General features: G+C 38.2%; 1 protein-coding gene across 1 annotated transcript in view; it reads right to left on the bottom strand.

Moving 5' to 3' along the window:
• The window catches only part of TWSG1 (twisted gastrulation BMP signaling modulator 1), a 66,488-nt gene extending 50,098 nt beyond the window's left edge, over positions 1-16,390 (bottom strand). The window contains exons 1-2 of the mRNA XM_020985536.2: positions 16,239-16,390; positions 13,308-13,465 (exon numbers count right to left, since the gene is read on the bottom strand). Of these exons, the coding sequence (XP_020841195.1) occupies positions 13,308-13,427 (120 nt within the window). The 5' untranslated portion in view covers positions 13,428-13,465; positions 16,239-16,390. The remainder of the gene's footprint in view (positions 1-13,307; positions 13,466-16,238) is intronic.
• Positions 16,391-17,426: the final 1,036 nt, after the last annotated feature.

Raw genomic sequence — 17,426 nt, 5'->3', positions numbered from 1 at the left:
AAAAGGTTTCAAGAACAAAGGGAAAGCAGGAAACTGATAGCTAATTTATAATACCTTCAGGATCACATTAGTCAAGAAAAAGACAAGAGTTTTAGAATTACTGGTGGAAAAATACTGCAGAAGATGGCTCGGCTTCCAGGCAACAAAGATGATGTTCCTGTCTCTCTTTCCTTCCACTTTGCTACAGTTAAGCAAGAAGACTGACATTTTTTCCCCCAAAAAAGCAGGAATTTAGTTACAAAAAGAAAATGCTTTAGCAATGAAATCAATTATTTCTCATTCTTCACTTTCCACATCTTTTAATGAAGTGTGTTGCTTGGTTTTTTACTGGATCTGAGAAGAGCTTCTTGTGGCTCCAAAACTTAGTTTTAAGGGAGGTGCCCAACGGGCTGTGAGAAATTCAGTGACTTGCCTCAGGCCACAGAACCAGTATGTCAGTGGCAAGACTTGAACTCACTCAATAAACAACCATGGATTCCCTCCATGATAAAATATAAAATGTTCTACGTGGCTTTTAAGGTTCATCACCACCTGGCCCCTTCCTGCCTTTCCAATCTTCTTATACTTTATCCTATTCACTATCCTATCCTATTATGCTCCACAATCTAGTGACACTGGCACTCTGTTTCTCACAAGGCACATTCTACCTCCCTGACTCCACGTCTTTTCACTACCTATCCCCCTTTCTCTACATCTCTGCCTCCTCACTTCCTTTGAGTCTCAGCTCAAATTCTACCTTCTGCAAGAGATAATTTCCCAAGACTCCTCAATTCTAATACTTCACCTCTGAGATTACCTCCAATTTACCTTGTATATGTATGATTTGTACATAATTCATTGCAAGTGAATTTCCCATTAAAATGAGAGCTCCTTGAGGGCATAGTAAGTCCTTATTAAATGCTAATTAACTTATTGACTCTTGAGGCCAGGTCTCTATATCCATTTGACTTCAATACCTCTCATCAAGTAACATGTGAAAACTCATTTAAGAATTATAAGATTCTTTTAAACCACTGCCCTGCCCTGCCTTGTTTTCTAATTTATAACCATCAGTATGGAAGGAAAGTTGTAGCATTTTCTATTTTTGTCCATTTTCTGGGTCTTCTGCAGCCAAAAGAACTGGCAATTCTTCTTTCTATGTGGCACAGTGGATAGAGCAGGAGGCCTGGAGTAGTCAGGAAGACCTAAATTCAAGTCCAGCTTCAGCCACTTACTAGCTATGTGACCCCAGGCAAGTCACTTTAACCCTGTTTGCCTCAGTTCATCTGTAAAATGAGCTGGAGAAGGAAATGGTAAACCACTCCAGTATCTTTGCCAAGAAGATCACAGAGATCATACAACTGAAACCTTTTCTTTTTTTATTAATTTATTTTGATTTATCAATAATCACTTCCATATGCTTTTGAGTTTAAAACTTTTCTCCCCTTTCCTCCCCACCACCCTTCCCAAGATGGTGCACAATCTGATATAGGCTATATATTTACATTCCTAGTAAACATATTGAAACCTTATTTTCTTAAGAGGACATAAGCTACCTAAAACATGGCTAATCAATTGGACTCTTTTCAATACCTATGAACTTTGCTTGAACAGTTTTCATTTCAGTTTGAAATGGGGACCCCAAATAGAATCCTTTGATCATCACTCATACCTAATTGATATTCAGAAATACAACTGGAATTAAATTTTTTAAAAAAGTAAACTCATTAACACAGAAATGTAGGAATCTTCAACAAAAGTGGCTAAAACATAAAACTTTTCTGCACAAAAATTAGAGGACAAAAGGATAAGCAAGGGTGTAGGGTGTGCCCATTCAGCAAAGTACAAAGTTGAAACATATTTTCATGTGAAATTATGAAGTGTTAACATGTACAGCTTACCAAGGAATTCATGGCTAAGTATTCACTTTATAGTTATTGAAAGTAAACTATCAAGTAAAGTTTAAACATAAACATGTTTAGAAAATAAGCTTTTTAAAAATTCTGTGGAGATAGTAAAAAAAATGGCTAACAGGGATGCCTCTATATTAATAAGGAAAATGAAACCTTTTTATTAAAATGCTGAAATCAGTCAACAAACATTTAAGCCCTTACTATGTGCAAAGGAAAAAAGGTATAAAGAAAGTCAAAAACAGTCGCTGCCCTTAAGGATCTCACATTCTAATGGAGGAGATAAAAGGCAAGTAACTATGTAAGTTAAGTTATATTCAAGGATGGGAAGGCACAAACGAAGGGGAAGGGGGGAATGGGAAAGGCCTTTTGGGATCTGAGATGAAGCAAGGGAAACTAAGAGGCAGAGGGTGTTTTATCTGTAATATCTGAAAGTTTAAAAGAAATTATAAAAACCTGCTTCATTTAAAACCCCCCCCAACATTTTTACTTCCAAGATCAAAAAGGAGTCTTTAACCTTCCATTTTTGTGAAGCCTCAGTTTTCTCATTTGTAAAATGAGGATAGTAACACTTGCACTACCTACATTGGAGCTGCTGCGAAAAAAAGTATTTTACAAACCATCATGGGGTGCTATGCAAATGTTATTGCGAGAATATGAATTATTAAGAACATACAGGGGAAAAAGCAGGGTGTAGAAGACATAATACTGTACTTAGAAAGACCTAGTTCAAATACTGCCTTAGATACTTCTGCAAATCACTTAACTTCTCTAAGTCAGTAAGTATTTATTAAACACCTCCTAATTATAGGCATAGTATTAAGCACTGGGAATACAAAGAAAGGTAAAAGACAGTCCCTGCTTTCTAACGAAGGAGACAACTTGAAAACTATGTACAAATAAGCTATACAAAGAATAAAAGAAATAATCAACTGAGGGAAGGCACTAGAATTAAGAGGTGATTAAAAAAGGCTTTCCTAGAAGGTAGGATTTAGGCTGGTACCTGAAAGAAGCCAGGAGGTAGAGATGAGGAGGGAGAACATTCCAGGCTGGGAGTTCAGCCAGCAAAAATTCCCAGAGTCAAGAAATGGAGTGTTTTGTTAATGAAACAGTAAGGAAGCCAGCATCACAGTATACATGGCTGGGAGTAAGGTGCATGTGGGGGGAATAGGTAATGAAGGGCTTTGAACACCAAAGAGAGGATTTTATGTTTGATCCTGTAAGTGACAGGGAGCCACTGGCACTTACTGAGCAAAGGACTGACATGGTTTGATTCAGGAAAATTCAGGAAAATCACTTTGTCGGCCAAGTGGAAGATGTACTGAATTGGGGAGAGATTTGTGACTGGCACACTCACTAGAGGGCTACTACAATAATTCAGGCACAAGGAGACAAGGGCCTGTAGTAAGGTGGTAGCAGTTATCAGAGGAAAAAATGGGGCATAGTAGGAACTGCAAAGGTGAAAATGACAGGCCTTGACAAAAGGTCGGTGTGTGTGTGTGTGTGTGTGTGTGTGTGTGTGTGTGTGTGTGTGTGTGTGTGTGTGTGGCTGGTGGTACCCTCAACAATTAATTGGGAGTGAGCTTGAGAGGAAAAGATAATGAGTTCAGTTTCAGACATGTTGAGTTTAAGGTCTCTAGGATATTCAATATGAGATCCCTTAAAGGCAATCAAGATGCAAGGCTAGAGGTCAGGAGAGAGGTTACTGATGATAAAAAAATTTGAGAATCATCAACGTGGAGATGATAATTGAATCTGCAGGAGCTGATGAAATCAAGCCTCAAGGAAATAGCCCAAAGAAAGAACAAAAAAGGCCTCAGGAGAGAGCCCTGTGGGGCACACATGGTTAGTACTGAAGATGCAGCAAAGGAGACTACAAAGAGTCCATTTCATCAGCTGTAGGAATGGCTACTCTTCCTGGCTACTTTGTCATTGGAGGTGTACTGAGCCACACTGCTTACAATAATTAGTTTGGTTTTAAACCTATGGGGATTACAATGGCCTCTGAGCTTCACAGGGCTCCCTCCTCTTCTGCTAGAAGCAGCTTACATTAAATAAAAAGTGAAAAATACAGTTACAGATGCTCAGAACCCTGTTAGGAATTAACCTTTAGGCAGAGGTAAGGCTCTTTGCCCCCATTTAAATTTATATTTATCTGTAGCTAGCCCCTGGTCTTTTTGTGTCTGAGGCAAATCTCCTAGCCCTCCTTAGCCACTGCTTCACCCCAAAGACGCCTTTGCCTCAATGGCTCCCTCCTTCCACAGCTGAGTTCCTCTTGCCTGTCATATCGTTTGGTCCCCAGACCAGCCAAACCCACTTCTCTCTCCAGATTTTAACATCCAGCTCCATGAAGGCTCCTGACCTATTCAGCTTAGAATGTTAGCTCCTTAAGGGTGGGGACTCTTCTTTTTGCTTGGTTTTGTATTCCCAGTATGCCTTGATGAACATGAATCATCTTAGAGAAAGAACAGACCTTTTCTTGGAACTTTCCTCCAGTCCTTGTAGAGGTGGGGACATCTGGTGGCCTCATTCTTCTCCACCCCAGTTCAGTTCTACACTATCTCTCTCTCTCTCTCTCTCTCTCTCTCTCTCTCTCTCTCTCTCTCTCTCTCTCTCTCTCTCTCATAGCTCCTGTGCTGCCATTTCTTTCTTTGCTATTCCTTCCTCTCTGCTGCCAAACTCTTGAATCCTTTGGCCTGTTTTATTTTTTTTAACATTTAATCCGTAACAAAAATCTAATCTCTCTCCTCACCCCAAGTGAAACAAAACAAAAACAAAACCTTTGTTAACAAATACATATTGGCTTTTTCCAAAAAATATCTGTCTGAATCTGCACCTCACATTTATCATTTCTCTGTCAGGGGGAGGGTAACATGTTTCATCACTGGTCCTCTGAAATTGTGGATTGTCACTATGCTGATCAAAGTTTTTAAGTCTTTCAAAGTTACTTGTGTTTACCACATTTTTATTGTATTCCTCATTCTGTTTACTCTTTTGCACATTAGCTCATACATGTCTTTCTCATTTCTCTGAAACTGTCCCATAGTTTTTTTATAGCAAAATAATATTCCATTCCATTTATATACCATAATTTGTTTAGCCATTCCTCAGCCTGCAATTTTACACAAAACCCACTGAGCATGAACTTCTCAGTCAGTACTTCATTTCATCCTCTAGCTTTCAGGGCCTTTTCAAGCACAGCACAAAACCTTTGATACTTGAATGATTCCATGAAGGTGTTTTGGCCTTGTTCACACCTGGTTCATATCTCTTACTGATTCAATCAAGAAGTGTCAGTTCTTTGTAAGTATTAAAGGAGGTAAGTAGGCAGGGGTGTGCTGGAGCCAGCTCTAACTGGCTTATTATATTTTCAGTGTGAACACCTCAGAAACAGGCATGCCTACAAACCAAGGCTGACTTTATCAGTTTGTTGTTTGTCTAGACTTAAAGTGTTAATAATGCAGATTAAAATTAAAAGTATGTCCTATGAGAGTATCAGCACACCCTTGAGTATCGGACAAAGGACTGTTCTGAGGATCAAATGAGATAATATACATAAAGGGCTCTGCAAACCTTAAAGTGCTATATGTATACTGGCTATTACTACTATATGCTGCGTGATGCTATTCTTTGTACATTATAACCAATCCCCACCGCAACATCATGAAATCCTACTCTAATATTGAATTACCTGAGGAACAAAAATTGGACAAAGTACTTGCATTCCAACTGTATGAACTTCCCTAAGTTTATTTTCTAATTTCCATTTTTTTTGCTTGAGCTTCAATTTCTCTAATTGTCAGCTATCTTGTTAGCACAGTATTATATAATGCACTGCAGAAATATCTTTCTATGAAACTACCCCTCAATACCACAGTTTTAGCTAACAACCTTTTCAGAGAATTCAATGATTTTAGGTAAGGCATGTCAGTATCAGATTCTCAACCTCCATAATCAGGTGAGGGCCAAAACAAAAAGACACGGGGGACAAGGAGGAGCTTTTTTTTTTTATCCTTGAATCCCTTCCATATCTAGTCTACTTTTTCCTCTATTCTCAAAACTTTATTTAATTATTATAAAGCTTTCTTTCATTCTGTGAGTCTGGAACCTGCACAGGAATACTGGGAGTTCAATTCAATACAATTTACATATACTAAGGGCCTACCATATGTAAGCATGGTTAAGGACCAGGCCAACAGAGTGCAAGTTTTAGCATGACTTAAAAAGCCAGTGAAAGTCCACATTACAGGCCCAGCAAAAGATGACTAGATGTCCCTGATCTAAGCACATCAACTGCATTAAAAGACTCATCACCAAGAAGGGTCACCAAATGATAGATTTTTTAAAATTGGTGACAGCAAGTCACAAAGAGCATCTATTAAGGCAAAGAGTTATGATCCTAAAGGAATAGCTCTCAATGACTTAATCTGAACTCTTCTCAAGTCAGGATCTAATAGATACTTACAAAAACAACATCTAGTCTTTATCAATTGTCCTAATATATATCATAGTTTGTGGATCTTAAACGATCCAAAAGGGCTTTATAAAAGTTATTTTCCTAGCATATTCATGGCTAGATCAGGTAAAACTAAGTAAATTAATCTTTGATGCTGTCCCATAATGCCATATCACATGCATTAACTCCAAGGGCAAATGAACATCTTAGGAGTTTTGGCTCATTACAGATGGCACTGCCAATAGTTATGTCAATGATAAAAATTAAACCCATTTCAACTTTTGTACAACTTTAAGGAATTCTCTTTTTCAGCAGTGAATATAAAAATTCCATGTCCTACTTTGCAAAGTTATTATAGCATATATACCTGGAATGCTAGACAAATCTGGGTTCAGGTTAGTTACAAGACCTGGTTAGCTCGGAGTTACCCTTTCCCCATTAGTATTCTGAATGTTTTTAACCACCAGTTTTCCCTCCATTTCCTCTCTCTGATCAACTCATTCATCACAATCTTGAGCTCTCTTGGCTAGCTACAGCATCAGTGTAGCTACCAGCACAAAAATCTGTGCTGTGGGAAATATGGAATACGCGTGTGGCTCAAGCTGTCTAGTTTATTGGGTGCCAGATAACTGGGTTTGTTATTAATATAAAGCCTCATATTGTACAAAATTAAGTGGCGATTAAGTTCAAAGTATAACACTAGAGTTTGAGCAAAATGCTATTAACTTGTTGAAGACTCAGCAAGCTTTAGTACTTATTTTATGGACATTTATTTTGGGGTTAGAAGTTAAAACTCTAAGGAAGAATCTTATTTATATTATGGAGCTGAATACTATTAAATATTTCCACTTTTCCAACTTCTGCCAAGACTTGAAAAGTTTGCTAGTAATGTTATTAAACAACATTGCTAAGAAAATAATATTTGATTAAAAAAACACTAGAGAATTCTTCTAATTCAATAATTTTAAAGCTTTTAAAATATGCCTTAAGAATATGCCCCAGGGACAGCTAGGTGGCGCAGTGGATAGAGCACCGGCCCTGAAGTCAGGAATACCTGAGTTCAAATCCAGCCTCAGACCAAACATTTGACACTTACTAGCTGTGTGACCCTGGGCAAGTCACTTAACCCCAATTGCCTAAAAAGAAAAAAAAAAGAATATGTCCCTACATACTCTCTTCCGAACTAAAACAAAAAAAAATTTTAATAAAGTTTATTACCTACTGTACACTACCTGATTTTTACACAATTTAAAAAAAAAACTAGTTAACATAGAAATGAATCTCAGCTCCTATCAAAGCAAATAAATCCAGAAGAATACACAATGAGCAACCCAAAACATGCTTAAGTAACTTCATATTATGTCATTGCTAAAGAATATAAATTATCAGCAAATTAGGAGACTATGTTGTCACTCCTCCTTATTATATTCTTTTATTTTATCAAGTAGGTGGGGAAAAATCCAAACAATTAGCCTTTGGGTACAAAAGGATAAGCATAAATATAATTATGCTCCTCTGATCAAACAACACTATTTTGCTTTACCAACTACCCATCATAAACAACAGCTAAACAAACTTTAAGTTAAGAAAAGAATTGTCAAGGTACTAATAATCTACTGCTTAAGTGACCTTGATGGATGTTGAGTAGCTGGTATAGGAAACTCAGCTTATACAACAAAGGCTTCAGTGAAATTGGTAATGTAGCTAAACATCAATTAACCTACACATACATAAAGCCTATATTTACTCGCACCGACACAGGTTCCAGTTTCTCTGTGACTTAACAGACTGGTCTTTGTGAGCTTCTCACATCCTGAGATCAACTTGGCTCTGAACTTCCCCAAACGCTAATTAGCTAGCTAGACTGGTCCTCAGACAACAAGCCATACATTCCCCGAATAAGCTTATAAAGCCCGTGCTGAACATATTACAGTATGTCTAAAAGGTATCCACTTCTTTTAGAAACCTAACAAAAAATTTTAAAACAATACAATCTGTAAAGCAAGTAACTCAATTTATTCCTCTCAACTTTTTATTGTTATATGCCAGTTTATAAACATCAGGGTACAAAATTATCTTAAGTAAATGCCTTCTTAAAGAGAAATTATGAATTATCTTTCCTCAAATCATTCTGAATAGGAGAAAAAGCATCTACATTTTTTGTCTTGGACTCTGACCAACTTAACCCAATCCTATGAATTTCGGGGTAATGTTGACCTACTCTTTTATTTGGGAACATCAATCTTGCCTCATTAGCTTTGGACATTTATTCTGGATTTAAAAGATTTTCAGTCACTTATAAAGTGCTGCTGGTCTTAAAGTCAGATGACCTGAGTTCGAATTCACTGCTGATACGTTACTACCTCTAATATGATGCCAGGCAAGTCGATGAACTTCCACTCAAGCAAATTCCTAGGCCTTTCTTACTCAGTAAACAGATGAATCTAAGTAAATAGGTGAATCCCAGTACTGCTGCAGTGGCAGGAGTTCCTACACCAAGAGTTGATGTTGATAAAACCATATAAATGAAAAAACAGGTTGCAATTAATTGACAAAGGAAAAGAGCTGAAGAGGAAAAGGAAAAAAGGGACAAAGATGTAGTTTACAAGACCAATAATGGAAGAGAATCTGACAGCACTTTTCTGAAACCATTTTTATAAGAGCAAATATAGAATTCATTACTGTGGGTACAAAAATAAAAGTGAACAGCAGAGAAGCAACTGAATATTTCTTTTAAAATCCAATTTTATGAAATACATTAATTATATTTATCTCTAGGATAAAGACAGGAGTTCTAAATTGGGTACCTAAGAATGCTAAATATTTCTGCTCAACAATTTGAGGTAAAAAATCAATATATTCTTTATACCAACATTTAAAAAGTAAAATAGTTAATATCTAGGTAAGACATCTAAGCCCATTTAAAAATATGATGACTTGTTTTAGCCAAAGGTCTTCAATGATCCATAAAAAACTTTTTTTCTTAATACAAGTAGAGTACTTCGAGGTTGATCACAGGGAATGGGAGAAGAAAGGATCTTGGTTATGAAAGATTTCTAAAACAGAAAAAGGAAACCTGAAGCTTTTACAAATATTCCTTTAAAGAGAATCCTCATATGATACTATTTATGAGAAAACCTAGCTAAATGATCACGAGCCAAAGAATAAGTACATAAAACTAAACTAGATAACTAAATTTAGCTTTATACAATATTTAAATTAATACTTCCTCTCTCCTTAGAAGCACAAAATAAATATTTATGTGGGGACCACCCTTAAGCATAGCAACTTGTAGGAGTGGCAGTAATGACAGCACTGTCTTACAACACTACTGGTAAAAAATATTTACATAACTATGCGCCCTCAGAGAAAATTTTCTTTTGCTTAGTTATATTGTGAATATACAAGCCTTCACTGTCAGCACAAATATTCTAAAACACTGTAATGCTATTTTTCTTCAGCTTTTCAATTCAAATTAAAATATTAGCTGTCCTGTTGCAAAGTATTAGCTAGTTTTCAAAAGAAAAATCTAAATTCTTTATAATATTAGGAGATCTTAACATTAACTACTTGACTACTATTTACCAAAATAATAATACTGCCTTTATCCACCTCCCCAGGCTGTGTCAGCATTATGTATTGCGTTAAAACGACCTCTGTCCAGGGAGTTCACAGGAGCATAGCTTTTAGAACTAGAAGGGACCTAAACGGTCCAATCTCTTCATTTTATAGATAAGGAAATTGAGGCCCAGAGAGGTTAAGTGATTTGTTCAAGGTTACATAGCTAGTAAATGTCAAGGCTGGGATTCAATCCCTGGCCCTTTGACTCCAAATTCAGGACTCTTTGACTGATATCATATTGACTAGGTCCACCTATTTGGATTTATAGTTTGTCAGAGCTCCTTAGTTTTACATTTTCCATACTTACATAGCTTCAAAGAGAATTAAGTTAAATATTAGTAAATATTAAAATATCAACATTCAAAAAGAACCTTACTTATTAATACTCTCACAAGCAAAAGCAATTTCAAATAAAGTAAAATTTTTTACACTAATGATGGGAAGAACATGGATAGTCTAAAAAACAGATTTTCCTTAATGTGTATCCTTGTACTTTCATTTGACCATGGGTCAAATATTCAGAGAATTCACTTTTTACAAAATAAAGAAGGCATATTATAAAGGCCAAGGCATAAAATAGAGAAAAAAATCATTTTATCATCTTGAACTCAGCCTATATACTTTCATACTCTCCATCTGTCATGTTGGGAGTAGGAAGCTAGGCATTATACAGGCAAATAGGTGGCTCAGTGAATTGAGCTCTACACTTGGACTCAGAAAAACCTGACTTCAAATCCTGCCTCAAACACTTACTAGCTGTGTGATCCTGGGCAAGTCACAATCTCCATCAGCCTCAATGTCATTGTCTGTAAAACGGGGATAATAACAGCACCTCTTTACAGAGTTGTTGTGAGGATCAAATGAGATAATATATGTATGTGTATCTATATGATTTTTATTACATAATATATAATACAATGTTATATATGCATATATACAATATAATGTTATCTATTATGTCATACTTAACTATATATTTATTATATAATACAATGTTATATGCATGTGTGTATATATATTATATATGGTAAAAAACCCACACATACTATCTCATTTGATTCTCACAACTCTGTAAGGATGTGCTATTATTATCCCCATTACTAAATCAGAGGGTTGTACCTATATATTTCTATACTAATGATATGTAAATTGCATACTTTTTTAAAAAAATTACACTTAAAAGGGATAAATTACAGTTACTTGGAAAATACATTTATGTAGAGCACCTTATTCTCCAACAATATTAAACTGCTACCATAATTAGGCAGAGTACCCATCTTTGTTGTCAAAATTGAAACAAAATTTGTCATCAAACTAGAAATAAAATTTTCCATCAAATCAGATTATTTTAAAACCAAATAAGTAGGCTACACTTAAGGAACAGAATATGTTTAATAGAAAGAAAAGAATCATCTACACTGCCCCATAACTGTTAAGCAAATAAAAACTCCCAATAATGCACCCAATTTCTGATGCCTCTGTCTTTGTTCTAACTCAGACATAATTATTACAAATTATAAAGGCCATGGGAATATGACTGTCATTTTTAAAAATTAAAGTTGATAGGAAATTAGAATATGATAAATATAGGCACAAAGCAGTTTAGTCTACCTTGGAGTCAAGAAAATCTGCCTCTTATAATAATAGTGCTGAACAACATAGACTTATGGACAGTAATTTAGCCTCTCAGAGCCACCAGTCAACTTTACAAGACTGTAAATAATAGAGTAGTTGCCATCTATATCCATGGAGAGAATTTCAATATGAGAATTCCCTACAGTGATAAAATCACAAATCAAAACAAAAATAAAATGTTTTTTTTAAAAGCTCTTTAGAAAAAAAGATGAAGGAACTGAAACAAAGGGCTTAATTGCTTGGAAGAGAAATGCTAATAAGATAATTTTATTTGGTAATCTTTCTGAAATAATATCATAAAATGAAGATGAGAGTTTAAATAAAAAAAAAACAAACAATGTACTGGGTCTAGAGCCACAAATTCCCCACTATACCTTTCTGAACTGAAAGGATCTGAGGCCCCTGTATAAGATATTAATATTTTTCCATTTCCTAGTCAGTTAACTCATTGGTAGTTTATTAAAACTGAAGTAGAAACCTCTCTGCCCTGCCCTCCCGGATTCCTAGTATTGAAAAATTCCCATTCCTTGTCCTACCTCTGAAAGAATATCTAGGGAAGGGGACAATTAGGTTTCAAGTCAACAGTCTTGTGTATATCTACATATTTCTAAAGTACAAAACTTAAAAACCCAGTTTGTGGATTCTACCTCTACATCCCATCTTGTATGTATCCCCTTCTCTCCACTCCCTCCTGTGCTATACTAGTGCAGGTTCTCATCATCTTTTGCCTAGACTATTGCAATAACCTTGTATTGGCTGGCTTGTAGTCTCTCCCCTTCAATCCACCCTCCACAAAACTGCCAAAATAAGCTTCCTAAAGCATAAAGTCTGACTATGTCACTCCTTTGCTCAAGAACCCTTAGTGGCTCCTGATTGATAAAAGATAAACTCCTCAGATTTGCATTTAAAGCCCTCTTTAAGTCCATTTTCCTCTAGTCTCTGTAAAGTACTAGAGGGAGAGCATGTCACAGATTTTGAGAGAGAATGTTGGTACCAACTGTACCACCACATAAATACTGAATTTTTGTTCAGTGGTATCTGATTCTTCATGACCCCATTTAGGGTTTTCTTGGCAAAGATCCTGGAGTGATTTGCCATTTCCTTCTCCAGCTCATTTTATAGATGAGGAAACGGAGGCAAACAGGGCTAAGTGACTTACCCAGATGGGTCTTCCTGACTCCAGGCCCAGCACTCTATCTACTGTGCCACTTACCTGCCCTACCTTCCTTCAAAACCCAATTTGGAAAGCGTTTACCTTATACCTGAAATTCAGTGTTCTCTCCATCTTCAAAATGTCAGGCATAGACACTGTATTCCATTAGAATGTAAGCTCCTTGAGATCCAGCATCATTTTTCAGTTTCTCTTTGTATGCCCAGCTTCTCCATGAAGCATTTTCTGAGTTCTCTCCACTCAAATTTTCCTAAGCCACTTTTTCATATAGCTTCCCTTTACTCCTACCCAAACCCATTTTGTGTTATCCTTATTTGTGTATATGCCATATACACCACGATAGAAGGTAAACTGATTGAATGCAGAATCAATGTCATTTTTCATCTATCCACAGTTTAGTGGAAAGGCACTGAGGCAAATGAGAAAAATTAAAACAAATACCACAATACTATCACAACAAACAAGGAGAATAAAGAGTTTTCCTATAGCAAAAATTATAGTCTGATTATTCCACATAAATAATTTTCAATCATACCTGGATGAGGCATTTGCTTACATCACTAGCACAGAGAGCTTTGTTACAACTCAGAGAGAGAGGGATCCATGTTAGGAACATCAGCATGGCTACAGCAGGCACAAGATACAGTGACTTCATGTTTCCTCAAAGCAGACAAGGGTAATCCCCACGAAGCTCTGAAATAAAAGACTTCACATCAATAGACAGTCATATACTGGAGTGAAAATCAGTCTCCTAATTTCAAATACTTTAGAATTATTCTAATGAATATAATTTTCAATGAAAGTTGATTAAAAGCTCAGAAAATAAATAAAAACTTTATATTATAATACAATGTAAGTCATTCACAGAAACACGAAACCAAAACTCTGACTATGGAAGTTGGTATGATTCCAGTGTATCCCAACGTAAGCAACCTAGAGTATACCAAACAGGTAAAGTTAATTTAAGGTCATCTCTTCATCTTCAGTAATTGTGCTTGAAAAATGTATCCCCCTTACCCAATCTCGGGATAATGAGCTTCTTCAAACTTATCTAGGCTGGTCCTCAGACCAGGGTCCATTAGTAGGCATAATACGGGGTAAAAGCAAGAGTATTCATTTTCATCAACCCTCTAAAAGTTCTACTCTGCTTACTCACTATGGTATTAAAGAGATGCCATGTTTTCATAAGACAGCATAGCACAAGCTTTGAGAGGTCCTACATGCATGAAAGGCTTTGAGTAGGGACCTTGTGAAATAGGTTGCCATCTGAGGATCAACCTAGCTAAATTTGGAGAGACTCATCATCACCATGTCGGCTGCAGTATGATGAATTTTTCCACCACAGCAATTCTGGAAGTTGATCAACTAAGGCATGAGAGGGTTGTGGTCTGTGTTGATGTAAGGTATGCACCACACCAACAAAAACCCAGTTTCTCAAATACTTAAGTATTCAACTCCACAGCACATATAAAATGTTTTTTAATTACAGTATTATCAATGAGTTTTTAAAATGTAGACCTCACTTAAGCTGATTTACAATCATTTCATATTCTCTTATAAAATAGGTCTGAACCAACACAACAAAAAGGGTTTACAACTATTTAAACTCTATAAGCTTCAGTTTCCTCATCTATAAAATGTGGACATTTAAATTTACCCTACAACTTTCCAGGGCTATTATCAGCATCAAATGAAATCATGTATTAAGTGCCTTAAATGTGTTAGCTCTCACAAGCTCTCTCTCTCTTTCTGTAACCTATTATTACCTACACATGTTTAAATGAATAATAGGGTGAGGGGAGAATTCAAAACACTAATTGCAGGAATTCATTTTGGATGAGGCACCATTATGAAATCTTTAAAGCCACAATAGGGCTAAAAGGATAAGAAAACACAAAAAAGATGAACACCTCGAAATTCCACAAACATAAGTTATCAAATGTAAAAAAAAGAAAATTTAACTTTTTGAATTTATTGACAAATACTTACGTGTGTATGTGTACAGATGTGGGCACATTTTTAAAAAATTTAAGTTGTTACATTTCAAATTTAAAAGGGTAGTTAAGTTTGAGATTTCTGTAATTACATTTACTGTTTTATTCTAAGCATTAAAATTTTGTAAACCAACAGCAGTGAGAAATGAAGACTCTGACATTAATGGTGGTAAGTATGACTCAAACTTTAGAAAGAGAAAGCCCTGTTGATTATTATTGGAACCACAAAACATTCCCCAAAGGACGTTAGTCACCCAACTTTGTAACTTGTTAAACTACTCTGACCAAATGGGATAATTTCTGGAGCCACTGGCATGTACTTGTGGAGCCAGAATCAGCCATTTAAAATTGTTTTTTTTCCTCTACTAGTTTTTCATCTTATTGACACTACAAATTAAAGAGCATTTGGTATGAGGTTATTTTTTTCCCCAAAGCTTTAACAAATTTAGCTTATTAAAGAATTTCTTTATTCTCCAAGGAGAGGAAAAATTCAAGCAAGTTAAGGACAACACAAAATCAGTGACACATTTTTTTGAAAATCCAATTCTGCCTCCCTTAAATGTTTATTTCCTAATACCTAAAATAACTTAAGTAAACATCTCTCTCCCAAACTTTTCATTCATCACACCCAATTTCTTCTAAACCAAAACTATGGACTAACTTTTGTCCTCGAGGGAAATGTCAATTAATAGCAGAACTAAACACCGAAGATAACTTTTGCATTTCGGAAGTACTTTAGAAACCATTATTCCACACAATGCAGAGCTCCTTAGCTGAATTCAGGTGGAGACACTGAGGCACAGAGCACCAGGGACTCGCCCAGGGTGGAAGCCTGACCTTAAAAGAGGTTTTTTTCACACTCGGATGGGGCAGGGGCGGGGTTGAGAGGTTGGAAAGGGAGGCAGGAGGATGGGGACGAAGAGCAGGGACTTATCATTCAATCTACAAGCATTTTTAAAGGATGGGCCGGCTCGGAGCTTAATATCTTTCTTTTCTTTGGGGAAAGGGAAGGGGAGGATGGGAGAAAGAAGGGGGGAAGGAAGGAGAGGGGAAAGGGGTAAAGGAAGAGGACAGGAGGGAGAAAGGAAAGGAAAGGAGGGGAGGCGAGGAAGGGAGAGAGGCAGGAGGGGGTAAAGAAGGGGAGAAAGGGAAGAGGGGGTGTGGGGACAGGACTCGCAGCCGTCTGGGTTAGGACAGAGAAGGATGCCCTCGAGAAAGGATAAAAGACTCAAAAGGATAAAAGAAGGCCGGGCCAAAGGCGGCCAACCACCTCACTCCCCCCGACTGCAGAAACTCAACTCAACAAACATTTGAGGGAGTCCTGCCTTTGAACTGAGCCCGGGCCCAGGCCAGAATGGAACCGAGCTTCACTCCGCCCGCCCCGGCCGCCGCCTGCCCCGCTCTCCTCCAAGGGAGGCCTCGCCCGCCCCGGCCCCGGCCAGGCCTCTTCCCGAAGCCCCGAGTCCCCTCACCGTGAGGCGCGGCGCGGCTGGGCCGCCCTCCCTGCCCTCGGTCCCTCTTCTCCCCTCGGAGCCGGGAGAGCCGGGAACTTGGCCTTGGGGGAACAGCGCGTGCGGATGCCCGGGCCCAGCCGCCGCCGCCCCCTGGTTCTCGCGGGCGCCGCCCCCCCCCTCCGCGTCCCCCCTCCCAGCCCCGCGCGCGGGGCCGCCCCGCCTCGGGCACCTTAAAGAGACAGGGCCCTTCTGTCCTCGCCGCTAGCCCGCTCTGGCTCCGCCACCCCCCCCCCGAGCCCTGGCGCCCTCTCCTGCCCCCTCCTCTCCGCCTCCTGTTCCCCCTCCTCTCTCCTGCCCCCCATTTCTCCCTCTCCTACACCCCCTCCTCTCACCTGCCTCCCTCTCCTCTCCCTCTCCTGCCCTTTCCTCTCCCTCCTGCCCCCCTTCTCTCCAGCTCCTGCCTCCCTCCTCTCTTTCTCTCTCTCCTGCCCCTCTCCTGTCTGGTTCCTGCCCACCCTCTCAAGAGAGGGTCTTGCCCTCCTCAGTCTTCTTGCTCCCTTTCCTGCCCCACCTCTTTTCTCTTCCTCTCCTGCCCCTCATCCTTCTTGTTCCTTCTCCTGCCAACCTCACAGTCCTTTCACTCCCTCTCCTGTATGCCTCTTCTCTTGCTTCCTTTCCTTCCCTCTGACCTCACTCCTAATTCTCTTACCCCCTCTCCCAGCCCTACCCCCTAGTCCTACTCTTCACCCTATTTACCCCTTTATCTCCATTGCCTTCCCCATTCCAGTCTTCCTTACCCCCCCAACTTCTTGAAGTATATGTCGTCCGGCAGACAGATACACACAAAAAAATTTTTTTCGACCCACTTTTCTTCTGTATCCACTTATCAACCCCTCTCCAATAGCTAACTCCTCTCTTCCATTACTTCTCCAAAAGAAAACTATTATGAAGTTTCAAAGGAAAACAAATCTTCATCTTAAACATAAAATTTCATTAGGGATAGTGAAAATAGCAATTCAATAAATTATCCCAAATAGGATAATTATTATCCCAACTAGTGACACTGACATTCGCCCTCACCTCCCTGGATACAATTCCTCAATCAGAGGACAAACAGACATCTCCTCTTTCTTTTCTAGGACAATAGCAAATGTAGGATCTTGCTAGCAGAACGACTGAAGTACCTAGGGTCATCTAAGGCTATTG

Source organism: Phascolarctos cinereus, unplaced genomic scaffold (assembly GCF_003287225.1).
Source record: "Phascolarctos cinereus isolate Bilbo 61053 unplaced genomic scaffold, phaCin_HiC Scaffold_4;HRSCAF=312, whole genome shotgun sequence".
NCBI lineage: Eukaryota > Metazoa > Chordata > Mammalia > Diprotodontia > Phascolarctidae > Phascolarctos > Phascolarctos cinereus.
This window is presented reverse-complemented; position numbering and strand designations above follow the sequence as displayed.